The sequence below is a fragment of the Scatophagus argus genome, chromosome 1 (genome assembly GCF_020382885.2).
Source record: "Scatophagus argus isolate fScaArg1 chromosome 1, fScaArg1.pri, whole genome shotgun sequence".
Taxonomy (NCBI): domain Eukaryota; kingdom Metazoa; phylum Chordata; class Actinopteri; family Scatophagidae; genus Scatophagus; species Scatophagus argus.
Window position 1 is genome coordinate 2,835,080 of NC_058493.1, and position 13,869 is coordinate 2,848,948.

Consider the following 13,869-nt stretch of genomic DNA (forward strand, 5'->3'; position numbering starts at 1 on the left):
CATAACAATACTTGGAGCTGAGATTAAATACATTACCCTCAGCACATGGGGTAAATTCCTGCTCAATTTCAAATATCATGCAAGCATTATGGCTCTTTCCATTACTGTACTGACTGAATAAAATCATAACAAACATTTAGATATCTGAAACCAGCACCGATTTCATCTCAAAGGCCCTATTAGACAAATTACATTCAATTTTTGAAACATATGACCTGGCAAGCAACCTATTCCTGGTTTGTTTTCTTGTCCGAGTTTGTAAATGTCTAATGATGAATTTGTTTTTTTGTTCAGTGTCCATACTGACTATGAATCCTCTCTTTCCCAGTGTGTTTGAAGCCTGCCACAAAATCATTGATTACAGTCCATTTGTTGTTGCATGTGAGTTTGATGTCTGCCACATGCACATTAATCACATTGGCTGCACCAGCTTACAAACCTATGCTGATGCCTGTGCTGAGGCTGGAGTGTGTATTGACTGGAGGAGTGCCACCAAAGGACTCTGTGGTATGCAACTAGAATATATAATGTCACAACTCACCATCAACATCACAGCAATGATGTGTTTCTAAAATATGTTTATTGTCTCTTCATCTTTTAAAAGACTATAACTGCCCAAGTCCTAAAGTGTATCAGGCCTGTGGCCCTCTGGTGGAGCCTACCTGCGATTCCTGGTACAGCAGTTCACAAAGACATTGTTGTTGCTCATCATAATCTTTCAGTTTTCTTATTCACTAATGTTTGCTTAAAACAACAAGGAGTAGCCTTCACATAGTATGCTGTTGTTTCTACAGGTACAATGAAAAATTCATCTATACGGTCAATGAGTACACTGCCATGACAAATATGAAGCTGGAGGGTTGCTACTGCCCAAATGGCACCTACCTCCTCTCTTGCACCTCAAATGAATGTGTGCCCACCTGTGGTAAGAGCAGACAGCACTACTCTATGTCAGTAGTTATGTTGCATTTAAGGACATCATGCAGGAATGTTATGATGGCCTTTTCTGACCAAGACAAAATCACATTTGTTATTTTTCCAACAAAATTAAAAATATGGAGACTGTAATGAATGGATAAGTAATACATTCAGCTTTTATGCCATAAACCCACTCATCTTTGGCCAACAATTAATGCTGGCTGATTTTTACCATGATAAACAGTCTTTCCCAAACTTTAACCAAATATTTTTACATAACTTTGGTTTGTTGTAGCTGGCATCTGTTGATATTGAAGGATATTGTAGGATGTATTGTAATTCACATGTTTTGTAGTTAGTAGCATGCACAGATACATACAGGTTTCTGCATCACAATTTAGTCCACTTCTTCTATTTATCCAAGAAAAACATATTTAGCTTTAAGTGGAGATATGCTAGCAGCGATTTAGGACAGCTGAGACTCAGGCCATCAAAACTGTGGCTGGAGCTCGAGTTTATTGGCAGACTGTGGCAGACTTAGTCAAACAGAAGAGGGAGCAGGCAAACTAAAGTTCTCCCTAATGAGTGGAAATGACTTTACTTTTCTTCTAACAGAAATTTGTCGACTGGCTAATGGACAATGGACAAAGGTAAATAATTTGTGTACATAATCTTTTAATACTTCAGTAACAGGTAATGCCACGCCTCCTGCCATAATTCTATGATAAACACTGTACCCTCAGGCCAATACAACATGGACAGAGGGCTGTGAGGAGTGTATATGTGAGGAAGACACTCTGCAGATCACCTGCCATCACGTGCCCTGCCCAACACAGCCATCCCTCAGCTGTGACCAAGAAGGTCAGGTCAAGGTCAATAACACTGTTGGCTGCTGTCAGGAGGAAATGTGTGGTAAGTTCGTACACTGTGTATTCATAAGTATATAATTTATGAAAGTATTTAACACACAATACATCCATTTTTCAACACCTTTTTCAGGAGAATCTCAGTGCCATTCCAATATGCATTAAGTGAAACATCTCAAATATAAGAATTCTCAGTTTTTATAATTTTGCAGATCAGATCATCAAGTTCTAGGACCAGATAGTGTGATAGGACATCTAGGTGTTGTAAATAAATGCTCCACCATTAAACTTTTTACTGATTTCAGCTGTTTGGTGCTCTTATACCAGCAAATCAATAAATCCTGAATTCTTATGTGCAGGAACTACTGTATGTCCATGAATACTTTAAACCAAAAAGGTAGAACAAACATTGAATGCATGGTAATTGTAATGGACAGCACAGAGGCCAAAGATCAGCATTTCCTAATGAACAAGCTCCTCAGTTGTTATTTGCTGTTATGAACCTTACCCTTTTCATTCATCTATTGTGTCTTTGATCAGAGTGTGATGTTAAGCTGTGTCCCAGTTTGGTGCCATCCTGTCCTGTTGGTTACACTCTGAACACTACTATGGGAGTCTGCTGTCTCAATTATTCCTGTGGTGAGTATGCTCACGTCTACATCTTATTAATATACATCATAGCCAGATTTCGTTTTCATCCCTGTGATTGTGGCAGCACATTTAAAATGCTTCCATTGATTAGTGTGTTTCCTTCACAGTGCTTAAAACAGATGTATGTGTATTCAACAACCATGAATATCAGGTGAGATCTCACATCTGCCACCGCATTGACTATAACGCAAAACAACTGCAGAAAATAACCCTGTAAACGTTTATGATACTTGATACAAAAAATAATACACCATGGTAGTGAGTGTAAACACAACAAGGCTGTAAAGGCGGACCAGTGAGAAGATGAATTTCGTGTTTGGAGTGCTGACATTTTAATGCCCCCAGGAAACCTCCGTAGTCTCATTTTGCGTTACAGACCTTACAGGCACCGTAAGCCAACTGAAAACCCATTCAAAAAAATCACTGACTTCAAGACAAGGGGGCGGTTCTGCAAAAATATTTTGCCTGCAGCATTTACAAACAGGAGTATCTGAATCTGTGCTGACCTTCTCACCTTGCATCCAGGTTGGAGAACTGGTGCCCACGAGCCCATGTGACAGGTGCATTTGCAGTGACCAGACAAATACCAGCAGCCATCTGCACATAGTAGAGTGTCAGCCTCTAACATGTGACCAACACTGTCCTCTAGTAAGACTACTCTCTCTCTCTCTCTTTCCCTCCCACCCTCTCTCATTTACTTTCTTTAATTTTATAAGTTAATTTGTACATCTTCTACATGCTACACAGCTTTGTCATTTGTTTAAAAGAGCTCAACTGTGAGCTTAGCCTTCTCACATTCTTGTTGTGCCTCTGAGAAGTCATTCATTGGTTTAAAACGACACGTGTACCATTTGAAAGACTCTCTTCGGAAAAACTAAAATCCTGACCTGCAGAATTTTTTAACGTTGAGTTTCATTTGTGCTTATATGGTATTCCATAGGCAAAGTTTTTTAAGCAAGTGAATGGATCTAAAGTCTCTACATACAGATTTCAAAGACTGAGATGTTTTTGTTCCATACCTAAACTTTACCTTTGCCTTTTTACTGCCACCAGGAAGAAAAATGTGGATGTACCCTTTCCATTCATAGTTACCTCTTTAAACTGTAAACTAACCGACATATTAATGTCAACCCTAAATGGAAATCCTGATTTTAAAAAGCCTCCTTGTTTACATGCTGAGTTTGTCTTTGTGTTGCTGTCCAGGGTTATGAGTACCAGAATGTCTCTAACCAGTGCTGTGGGCAGTGTGTCCAAACAAGCTGCATTGTCACGCTGTCAAACAGCTCCACATATACATTAAAGGTTGGTATGTGCATGTCGTATGTTTGTGTTTGTTTGAATGAGAGGAGATTAGATTTTTAAAGTCACATCTCTGCTGACTTTTAAATACAATAATGATGCAAAGAGATTACATTGTCACATAGCCACTGGATTTGCAGTGGGAGACATTCTGCTTTTGGTTTTAAATGTATGGTATATTAAGGCAGAACAGACTTTTCAAAGCAGTCTAATTATGATGTAATGAATTACCTTTCTTACCCAAGTTTTTTGCAACTTAAGTTGCAAGTTTTTTTCTGTAGCCAGATGATTTTAAACCAAAGGCTACCTGATAAAGAGGCAAATGTAATTCAAAAATCTCATTCAGGTTCTGTTTTGGGAAATGTTTAGGATTAAACTCTTTGTCATGTTTTTTCAAGTTTAATTTGCCATGTCAGTAGAAACAGCACAAATCAACAGGAAGGGATATGCATCTTCATATCAAAGGCAATGGGGGTGGGGGGCAAAAATGGCTCAGAGACAGAGGATTTAAAAGTCAGTGTGAAGACAGTCCACCTATGTCACTATGGTGTCAATTCTTGATGTTTTCAAAATTTTGTCATCATTCTTTAGCCTGGCACCGTCTTTACTCCACCCGGGGAGCCCTGTTTGACGTTTGAGTGTGTTAAGATCGCTAACCAGTACATCACTGTTGAGGCCAAGATCGTCTGTCCCCTCTTCAACCCTGACGAATGCATACCGGTACACTGCACACTCGCACACACACTCACACATAAACCATTATTAATGTAGCATTCCTGTTCCTGTTCTTGAAAGATGTGAGTCCTCCTTGATGGAATAAAAAACAGACCCAGTCTCTGTTGACATAATGGTCATGTTTCAGGAAAAGACGTAGAGAGACAGAGGAACACTGTGGCAGTGCTGTGAGCACACTGCCGTTGTTTAACATGACTCTCTACAAAATGAAACATGAGCCAGGTTACTAATTTTTATGTGTGTGTGTGTCTTGTGCAGGGAACAGAGACGATAGCTCCAGACGGATGCTGCCATGTCTGTATGTATATGTTGCTTCCATGAGTTTTTCCTACATGAAAATTATAAACACTCCTGTAGCCTGACCACACTCTCCTCTCTCTCTGGTTACACAATGATGCCATTACAGCTTCTAACCTTTCATGCAAAATGAGCAGAACCATTTCATCAGTTGTGATACCCAGCCAAATAATAATGACAACTTATGACTGTTCATTTATCACACAATGCATTATGAAAGTTTATAACAACAACTCTTTAGAATGCATTACTAAATATTTTATGGTTAACTAAATGAGACAAAGTGGACATTCATTGGTATATTTAGCCTCTCCATATAATTTACAATTTGTTCTCACTCACTTTAATGGCATTGATGCAGAGCAGTTAACTGGGATAGATTCTTCCCGCTGAGTTAAATTGCAGTTAGATTTGTTTACTTCTCAGACTTCACAGACTTGTGACTTGTCAGCAACAGAGGTGCAAAACCTTTTCATCATGATTTGTATGTAGTTGTGCTTCCACAGCTGATATGATGTTCTTTCATCTCAACATGTGTCTCTGCCTGCCTCAGGTATTCCAAAGAATTGCTCATGCAGTGTGACCAATACTAATGTGTACGTGGAGAGCCAGGGCTGCTACTCCAAAGAGAAGGTCAACATCACATCCTGCAGTGGAGCGTGTGATACCTTCACTTTGTAAGTCCATAAATGTGACTTAAAGAAGCCTTCTAAACTTTGTAGTCTTAAATTTGAATTGTGTGGAGCTGAATTTAATTTCTCCCAACGTCCTGTTCTTTCTTGCCTTCTTTCTTCCTCACCTCCTTCCCACTGTCTTGTGTTCTCTCAGCTACTCTATCGAAATGAGTACCTTGCAGCACACCTGCTCTTGCTGCCAGGAGTTGGCCACGTCCGAGCAGCAGATCCAGCTCGTCTGCCCTGACAACACTGAGATCACCTACACCTACACCCACATTGAAGACTGTGGCTGCCTCAAGACAGAGTGTTCTGTGCTCGACCGCAGTCAAAAGAGTGTCAAGTCACGTCGACGCAGGAAATAAGGCCAAACCACAAACTAACTTATATATTTGCCATACTTATCTCTTCAGTATGAATTTATAAAAGCATAATGTAACAATCATAACTGAATCAGTGCCAACTTCATCTACATGCATAATTCCTCTATTTATGACTAATGTTAGTGTACTTAGCTTTATAAGATTGTGAACACACAAAGATCTCATTAATAAAGATCATTCTGTAGCTTCATGCTCAGCATTTCTGGTTTTGTCCTGGATTCTTGCTGCATGCGCAATGTATATGAGTGTGTGTATGTGTGTGTTTGTGTGAGTGTGAATAATCACCTCCACAGCCCTTTTCTAAGAATAATCAAATTCACAGTCAAAATCAAACCTCAACAGCAAACATCAGGCTTAATACATCTGGATCACATTAATGACTGAAGGACTGTTAATTCAGTTTACTCCTGCGCTGTGTGATACACTGATACCAACTCTGTTTTATCTAGTGCCTCGCATGTTAGCTGTGAATTTTATCACTTTAGTAACTGCAAGTTCATTACAGCATACTTTATCACACACTGAAGGAAAACAGGTTAAAATGTAAACAACAGAGAGCGGAGAGATGTTATGATTTCAAAATGGCTAAATCAAGGGCAACTGGACTTGCTTTAGCTTTACTCATTACAGGGAAATATAGACACAGAGACAGTGACTGTCATTGGAGTTTAGTTTGTGTGTGTGTGCATGCGTGCATAAGGACTCACATTCCTGTAGTTGTGGGGACAAAAATCTGTTCACACAGTCACATCGTATGGACCTGACTTACTTATGAGGGCAAAACGCAAGTCCCCACAATGTAAATTTTGAAATATTAGGGTGAAGGTGAGGTTGAGGTTAGGGTCGGGTTAGGAGAGATACTTCTTAAATACCCACAATGTGTGTCCAGTGCACTGATAACAGGAGTCTGAATGCTGTCACTACTTGGGAACTTGGGACTTCCATCTCTCCCGAACTGGTCTGAACAGATGTTGCTTTCCTGGGTTAGGATTAGGTAAATTGTGTTTATTGTTAAGGTTAGGTGGTGAATAAGCCTCCAGGAAATCAATGTAAGTCAATGTAATGCCCCCCAAAGTGATAGAAACATGACTGTGTGTGTGTGTGTGTGTGTGTGTGTGTGTGTGCGTGTGCGTGTGCGCGTGTGTTCACCATGACCTGTGATAACACTCACAATCAGCTGTAGCACATCAATCAAGCAGCTGTGTGAGAAGCCTATCACTTCCACACATATACACTGTGGACACATCCTGCTTCCAGTTTACTTCCCAACCCTGAGTATTTGCCCAGGACATGTGAGATAAAGGTCTCAAGGAAAGATCATGGCCACACTGTGATGACACACGCAGTCACACACAAACGCTCCCAGTGTGACAGAGTGCCATTGGGCAAGGCGGCACCACACAGACTAATGGGTGGAGAGCACAGGTATTCATTGGAGTAAACAAGGATGTTTACTTAATTTAACATTTATCAAACTAGGTACGTCAGTGAAAGCAATTTATCACGACTTACATCTCAACACTACTATGATTTAAAAACACAATTGTTTCGAATGCCAAAATAGCAGTCTACTTCAGAAGGACTTAATCAGTGCACTCAACTTGGTCAATATGATGAGGAAATTATTACATATATTGCACATATTAAAGATATGTTGAGTTAAAGTAGCACATTAAAGCACGGGGATGTGATGGAGCAACTATGCCCATAAATCACAAGCAGATACATATGTAACTGTAAGTGGCAGACGAACTGTAATATAGCAGTTACATTTTCAAATCATGCAAGGTTTTGTGCCACCTTAATTCTGTGGTTTGAGTGTAAGCTTTCTTATCCAGTGCTGGCAAAACAGGCTGTGTTTCTTCTGCTCTGCGGGCATGTTTAATCTCTGTACTGAGGAGATCAAAGCAAGACAGCCGATCTTCTCTCTAAAAATAGTACTAGCCCTAGTACTAGTGACTTAGCTGTCACTAAAAATAGTACTAGTTAAGTTGAGTTCATGAAATTCATTCTCGTGATGAAATGGAAAAATCAGTCATTACCAATTAATTGATATCATTTTTCAACAAAGATTTCATCCTGGTCTCCATTTCTGAGAATCACAGATGACACTTAGTGCATTTGCAAGCTAGTTTGAACAAATGAACACCAAATGGATACGATATAATGTCAAGTAAGCAACTGGTTTGCACTCTTGCATGTTGCACTAAAATATAGCGGCCCTATGCTCTGTTCACTAGGATGCAGGACAGCAGTTGTAATATTTGGGGAAAGACCCCCTTATTATTCAGAAACTCAAAATGATCCCCCAACGATATAATGATAGAAAAAAAATTATATAAATAAAATATCTGCGAAGCTACGATGAGCAACCATGTATTGCTATCTGAAATAATTGCACAAATGTAAAATTGCCTTATTAGGCAAGTGTGTTTGCCTAATAAGGTCAATAAGTGTGGCCACAGTGTGTTTTCTGCAGTCCTTAACATTAACGTACATGTCGACATTTGGACCCGCAGACAAAATATTGTGCTTAATCAAACTTAATTACTAAAATGGATTTAATCACAACATGATTGATCGAGAAATTGCGCAAGTTATTTTAAGCTTGAAGAGATTTAAATATATTTCATTTGGAGGTTACAAAAGTTTCATTTATTAGAAAATGTGGACTCCACCGGTTTGAACCCAATGGACAGGATCAGATGAAATATTGTATGTAATGTTGTGTATTTTGTATTTATTGATATTTTTGTGCAATTTGTTTTACTTTGATGGACTTTAGTACAAAAACTTTTCTGATTCCTTTTTATTGATTGCCGCTAAATCTATGCACAAGGAAAGAGTTTTGAAACTGAATTCAAACCACTTTGTTAATGAAGAAAGGACTTAAGAAGGTTGAACTTTATTGCTGGGTTTTATGAATTCCTTTTCTTCACCTTTACTTTGTTAATTTAGGTAAACATTACGTATACAGCCTGTGATTTAAAATGTAGTTTTCCAACATTTACCGTGTAATTTCTCTAAATTATAGTTGTTGTTTTTTTATTTTTGTTTGTTTTATTTTTATAAAATACCTCTGGGTTCCTACTCAGAGGCTACTTAAATATAAGTACAGTAGAACAAGGGAGTAACAATTGGGAGTTTTACAGAAAGAAGAAAAAATTATACTCTAAGTATTTTGTAAATATTGGATACTGGATGGTATTTAAGATATTTCTCAGCTGCGAGTTAATAGACAAAATGCAACAAAAACAAATGCTTTTACCCTTTCCTTAAGGTAATTGTGGCAATTATTTTTGCAGGCATGCCTTTGGCAGGCAAGCTCCACCCAGACTCCATGGATTTATTATGCATACATCTTCTGCCGCATGGAATCATTTTTATTGAACATTATGTACATACATGCAGACATTCAGCTGGTGGACATAGGATGGACGTTCTTATACAGTTCAAGATTCCAGTGTGAGAAGAAGTCAAGAAATTAGTCCTTCAATCATCCAGCAGCTCCTAAGGGGCAGGCTGGAGTAGAAAACAAACCAACCTTTCTGAAGCGCACAGTATGAAAGACTTGTTTTGTCATTCAAGGTCAACAAGCATAATACAGTAATCTACAGTAATATTGTCACATTTATGAAGGTGGATTAAGCATAACATTTATGTATGTTTGTATACATAACAAATTTCGGTGTTAAAAGAGGTGATGAGGGACATAGTATTTATTTTTATTCTTTTAATTCCACAACAAGAATGATGTAATTTTAGGGGTGCGCAGTTGATTATAAAGTATATGCTTTTGTCCCATTGTTCCTCTGTAGGTACACAGTAACAATAAGCTATGAACTCTATGTTTTCCTCTTCTTCTTTTTGTCCTCCTCTGACAAAGATTCTGCCACCCCTTTCTTTTCTGCTTTTGGCCACAAAAGCAAAAGTTCAACACACATAAATAAGTTAAGCACAATGAAGCTTAGTTTCAGTCCACTAACAATAAACTATGATTTAACAAGAAGTTGAGGAAAAGTGTAAATTTCAGCTTAATAGTAACTGTCAAGGTTCATAGACAAAACAAAGGTTTGTTACTAGTCACCATTATTAGCTTAGGCCACTGGCATTTTTCATTGCATAAATTAGTCCAGCAGCTAGTAGCTTTTTTTTGAGCTAAGCAAAGAAGCTAATGATAAAGTAGAGAGAGTGATGTGGTACTACATAGCAGACTGCTGAATGAGAGGCCCTCTTTACCTTGGTGTCAGTAGAGACAACACACTCTGAACAGATTCCATTTCATTCTCGTACAAAAATGTAACTTCTAAATTATTATTTCGTAATATAATTCATAACAACATGGCATTTTCTGTATTGACATCACACTTACAGTAAAGGCATTTCAAACAACACCTTTTTATTGACATAACACAAACATTCTAGTAAGTAAAACAAAGCAAAGTTTTTATTAAAGATGTACCACAGGATGCATATCCTGGATTGAGGTGGCTGAGTCACTGTGGATTATTTACGCAGGCCTCTGACATTAACACAAGCCTTCACCTCCTTAGAGCAACAGTTATATTTACACCTGAACAATATGCTATATTGTATTTCTCGAGCAGACACAGTGACGGGTGCGGACCACTGCATGTTGAGATGTCTTGAGCGCTGAATAAGCCACTGATTAGATCCTCAGTGTCAAAGTGCAAAATGTTTCGGTTTGTTATTGAGTGTTGAGGTGGCTTCTTTTCCGCACATCATCAAACATTGTTTGTTCTACATCCCCACCTCCTCTCCTCTTCTTCCTCTTCAATCCTCTTCTCTCATCAGGTCAACATATAATTCATTATTTTATGTCACTAACTGTGTGTCCAGTTCTTCTCATAGTTTTATGTCTCTCCCTCCCTTTCTTTCTCTCTCTGTATCTTTCTGCAGGTCTCTCCCCATCCAGATCTACATGTTGAACCGCATCTGGCCCTCTGACAAACCCTGTGTCTACTGTCAACATCTGCCAATGTTGTTCTTCTATGTAGTGCTATTATAATTATCTTGAACAACATATCAGCACAAGCACATACAATACATAGTATTTCCATAGTCTTTCAGAATTCCAATTCTAACAACCTGTCATGTTTGTCCTTTGTAATGTATGATATTTATTGCATGTATGTTTTTCTCTCTCTCTTTCATCCTCTCTGTCCTGTCTTCATCTTCGTCTCCTCCTCCACTTGGCTGACTATCAGCAGGATGGTTCTCCCTTGTGATCCGGGTCCTGCTCAAGGTTTCTCCCTGTTAAAAGGGAGTTTTTCCTTGCCACTTTCTGCTTGCTTGGGGGTTCAGGCTCTGGGTTTCTGTAAAGCACCTAGAGACAATTTTGATTGCATAAGGTGTTATAAATAAAATTGAATTGAGTTGAATTGGTCCCTTTGTCAAGAAATGTTAAATTGCAAAGGCTCTGACTGACCCCGCACCCAACAGGAATATTTAGCTACCCATCCATGTCTTCCAACTGCAGTGATTTTGCTCAGATATATATAAAATAAAAACTCAAATATGAGAAATGTGAAACAGACAAAGCTCAAACCTCTTCCACACAATCCAACATGTTGTTTTATAGAAAGTTTGAGAGCATCAAAATACACAGACTACATGATATCACGAAGTCAGGTTGTCACAGCATCTATACAGTATGTGAAACCCTGCAGCCCATGACGTGAGTGATCTTACATTTGGTTCAAAGCAATGATGTTCAGATCAGGTGGTCTGAAACTAGAACCAACATCTAGATTTATTCACTGTGCACAAACACAGTGAATAAATCTAGATTTGATTACAGATACAGTAGACAAAACATTCCTGTTACATATGTCTATGTCCAATCATATTTACCATACTCACTATATTCTGCCAAACTGAGACATAATACACAAAAATACAAAAACATGTAAAGACACAATTCAGATTAATTTATCCACAAAGGAGACCAGAGACCTAATGACTGAAACGACAGCTTTAAAAACTCCTACTGAAAACCATGCAGCTAATAGCAGGAGATGATAAGGTGAACAGACAATTAAAGAAATGACTTAGAAGATTGGCTATTTCGTTTAGGCTCACTACTAGCCATTTGTACAACATAACTTTCAGGCTATAATTAATTTGCTGAGGCTAGAAAAGCAGCCGCTGTTTCCTCCTTCTCACTGTCCAGTTTGGTACAGCCCAGACTAACAGCACCTGATGGAGAGCAACAGTACAGAACTGTCCATGATGGGCTTTCTATGTGTAATAGGATTGTAAAGTGCCACCCTATCTCCCAGTATGATGCAGTGTATTGAAACACAGTAGCTGTAGCTAGGTTTTGTCATTGGTCTTGGATCTGAAACCTAGGAACTACATAAAAGTCCAAATTTTTGCTGATTTTACGTTTATGGCAAAATGACTAACTTCTGAAGAGAACAAATCAAGGCAGCTGTCAGCAATTCAGCCCTGGCAGCATCTATTCACCAGGACTACCTCAATCCACTCACCACTAATAAACCGCCATTTTTTACATAACCTGTGCAATACCTCATTCGTATATTTGTTTAAATCCTTTCTACACAACTGTATATTTTTTTTACTGTAAACATAACCCTGTATTTCTTTACCTTTTTAATTGTTTTTAGATAATCTTTTACATTATTGTTTTTTAATCCCTTTTTTGTACTTTTTGCGCTGTCTTGTCCTGCTGGCAAATTTCCCTTACCTTAAAGGTATTTCTTCCCTGGGTTCAAATCCCAGACAAGCCCTTTGCTTTACCTAATTTCCCTCTGAGAATTAATAAAGTCATCTATCTATCTATTATTGCAACTTGGCTGTGTGTCAGTGTGCAAATAATCCATTCCAACAAGCTGCCTCATCTGCACCTAACACTGACATGAATGTGGCTGAAAATGACAGTTCAACAATGGCTTTAGGTGACAGCTCTTCAGAACAAACAGTGTGGCATCCCTGACAGGGCATTTGTATCACTATTCTCCATCCCTGGTCAGTACTTGTAGAAATTAACAAACATCCATCCATCCATTTTCTATACCGCTTATCCGTCAGGGTCGCGGGAAATTAACAAACATCCCCCCTGGAAGTGGTCATGCTCAGTATTGCAGTCAACAATTGGAGTTAAGCAAGCAAGGCACTGTCTGCCTGGTGCTGTGGACAACTAGACAAGACTTTTAAGTCTACTCTTAAATGTAGGTGGGTATCTGCCTCTCAGACTCCCAAACTAAAGGTCTGACTCCCATTCTACTTTTAGAGAATAGGACATTCTAGTCAGATAACAGAGTACTATGAACTCTTTAAAGGGCTTTGTCTGCGAAGAGAAAATTTTTTGATTCTTTTCTGGATTTTTTTCAGGCAGCCAGTGTAGAGAAGCCAATATAGGAGACAAAGACAATTCTTAGATTTTTTTTGCAGTGCTGCTTGAGGCCAAAAAAATGGCATCCAAGGTAGCTATAACATTACATAATTAGTTTCTAAGATGTTTAAGATCTACTACAATAATTTCAGTTGTGTTTGAGTTTAAAAGTAGAAAATTTCAGGTCATCCAGGTTTTTATGTCTTTAGGACATGCCTGGAGTTTAGTTAACTGACTGGTTTCATCTGGCTTTATTGATAAGTATAACTGTGTCTCTATTACTGTGAAGATTTATGCAGTGTTTCCTAATAACATCACCTACAGAAAGCAAAAACAAAGTGAATAGTACAGACCCTTATAGAACTCCATGCCTAACTTTTACATGTGTAGAGGATTCATTGCTACCATGAACAACCTGAAATTGATTTGATGAATCAGACTGAAACCTGACAAATGCAGTTCCTTTTATGGCAATTAAATGCTCTAATCTATGTGATAAAATGTAATTGTCAATGGTGTCAAAGTTGTACTGACGACTCAAAGTGCTTTTACACTACTGTCACATTCACCCATTCACACACACATTCATTCATTCGGATTTAAGAGGTGTGTTGATGGATTAGATGAAAAGGTCAATGAGTTTAGTTTCTGAAGGCCAAGGAGTGAAA

At 38.5% G+C, this 13,869-nt stretch overlaps 1 protein-coding gene across 1 annotated transcript; it reads left to right on the forward strand.

The window, feature by feature from the left end:
* The first annotated feature begins 346 nt into the window (after nt 1–346).
* On the forward strand, nt 347–5,992 carry LOC124064420 (intestinal mucin-like protein). Its single transcript, XM_046398868.1, has 13 exons — nt 347–507; nt 605–674; nt 795–925; nt 1,534–1,568; nt 1,662–1,830; nt 2,325–2,423; nt 2,543–2,586; nt 2,961–3,089; nt 3,639–3,737; nt 4,326–4,454; nt 4,728–4,767; nt 5,320–5,443; nt 5,595–5,992. The coding sequence occupies exons 1-13, from the start codon at nt 402–404 to the stop codon at nt 5,803–5,805; spliced, it is 1,386 nt and encodes a 461-aa protein (XP_046254824.1). The 5' UTR covers nt 347–401; the 3' UTR covers nt 5,806–5,992.
* Nucleotides 5,993–13,869: the final 7,877 nt, after the last annotated feature.

Excerpts from the sequence above, each read along its gene's own strand:
- LOC124064420 (XM_046398868.1), top strand. The coding sequence starts at position 402 with ATGCACATTAATCACATTGGCTGCACCAGCTTACAAACCTATGCTGAT. Across the intron at positions 2,424-2,542 it reads CTGTCTCAATTATTCCTGTG|TGCTTAAAACAGATGTATGT; the intron begins GTGAGTATGCTC and ends TTTCCTTCACAG. Across the intron at positions 3,738-4,325 it reads GCTCCACATATACATTAAAG|CCTGGCACCGTCTTTACTCC; the intron begins GTTGGTATGTGC and ends ATCATTCTTTAG.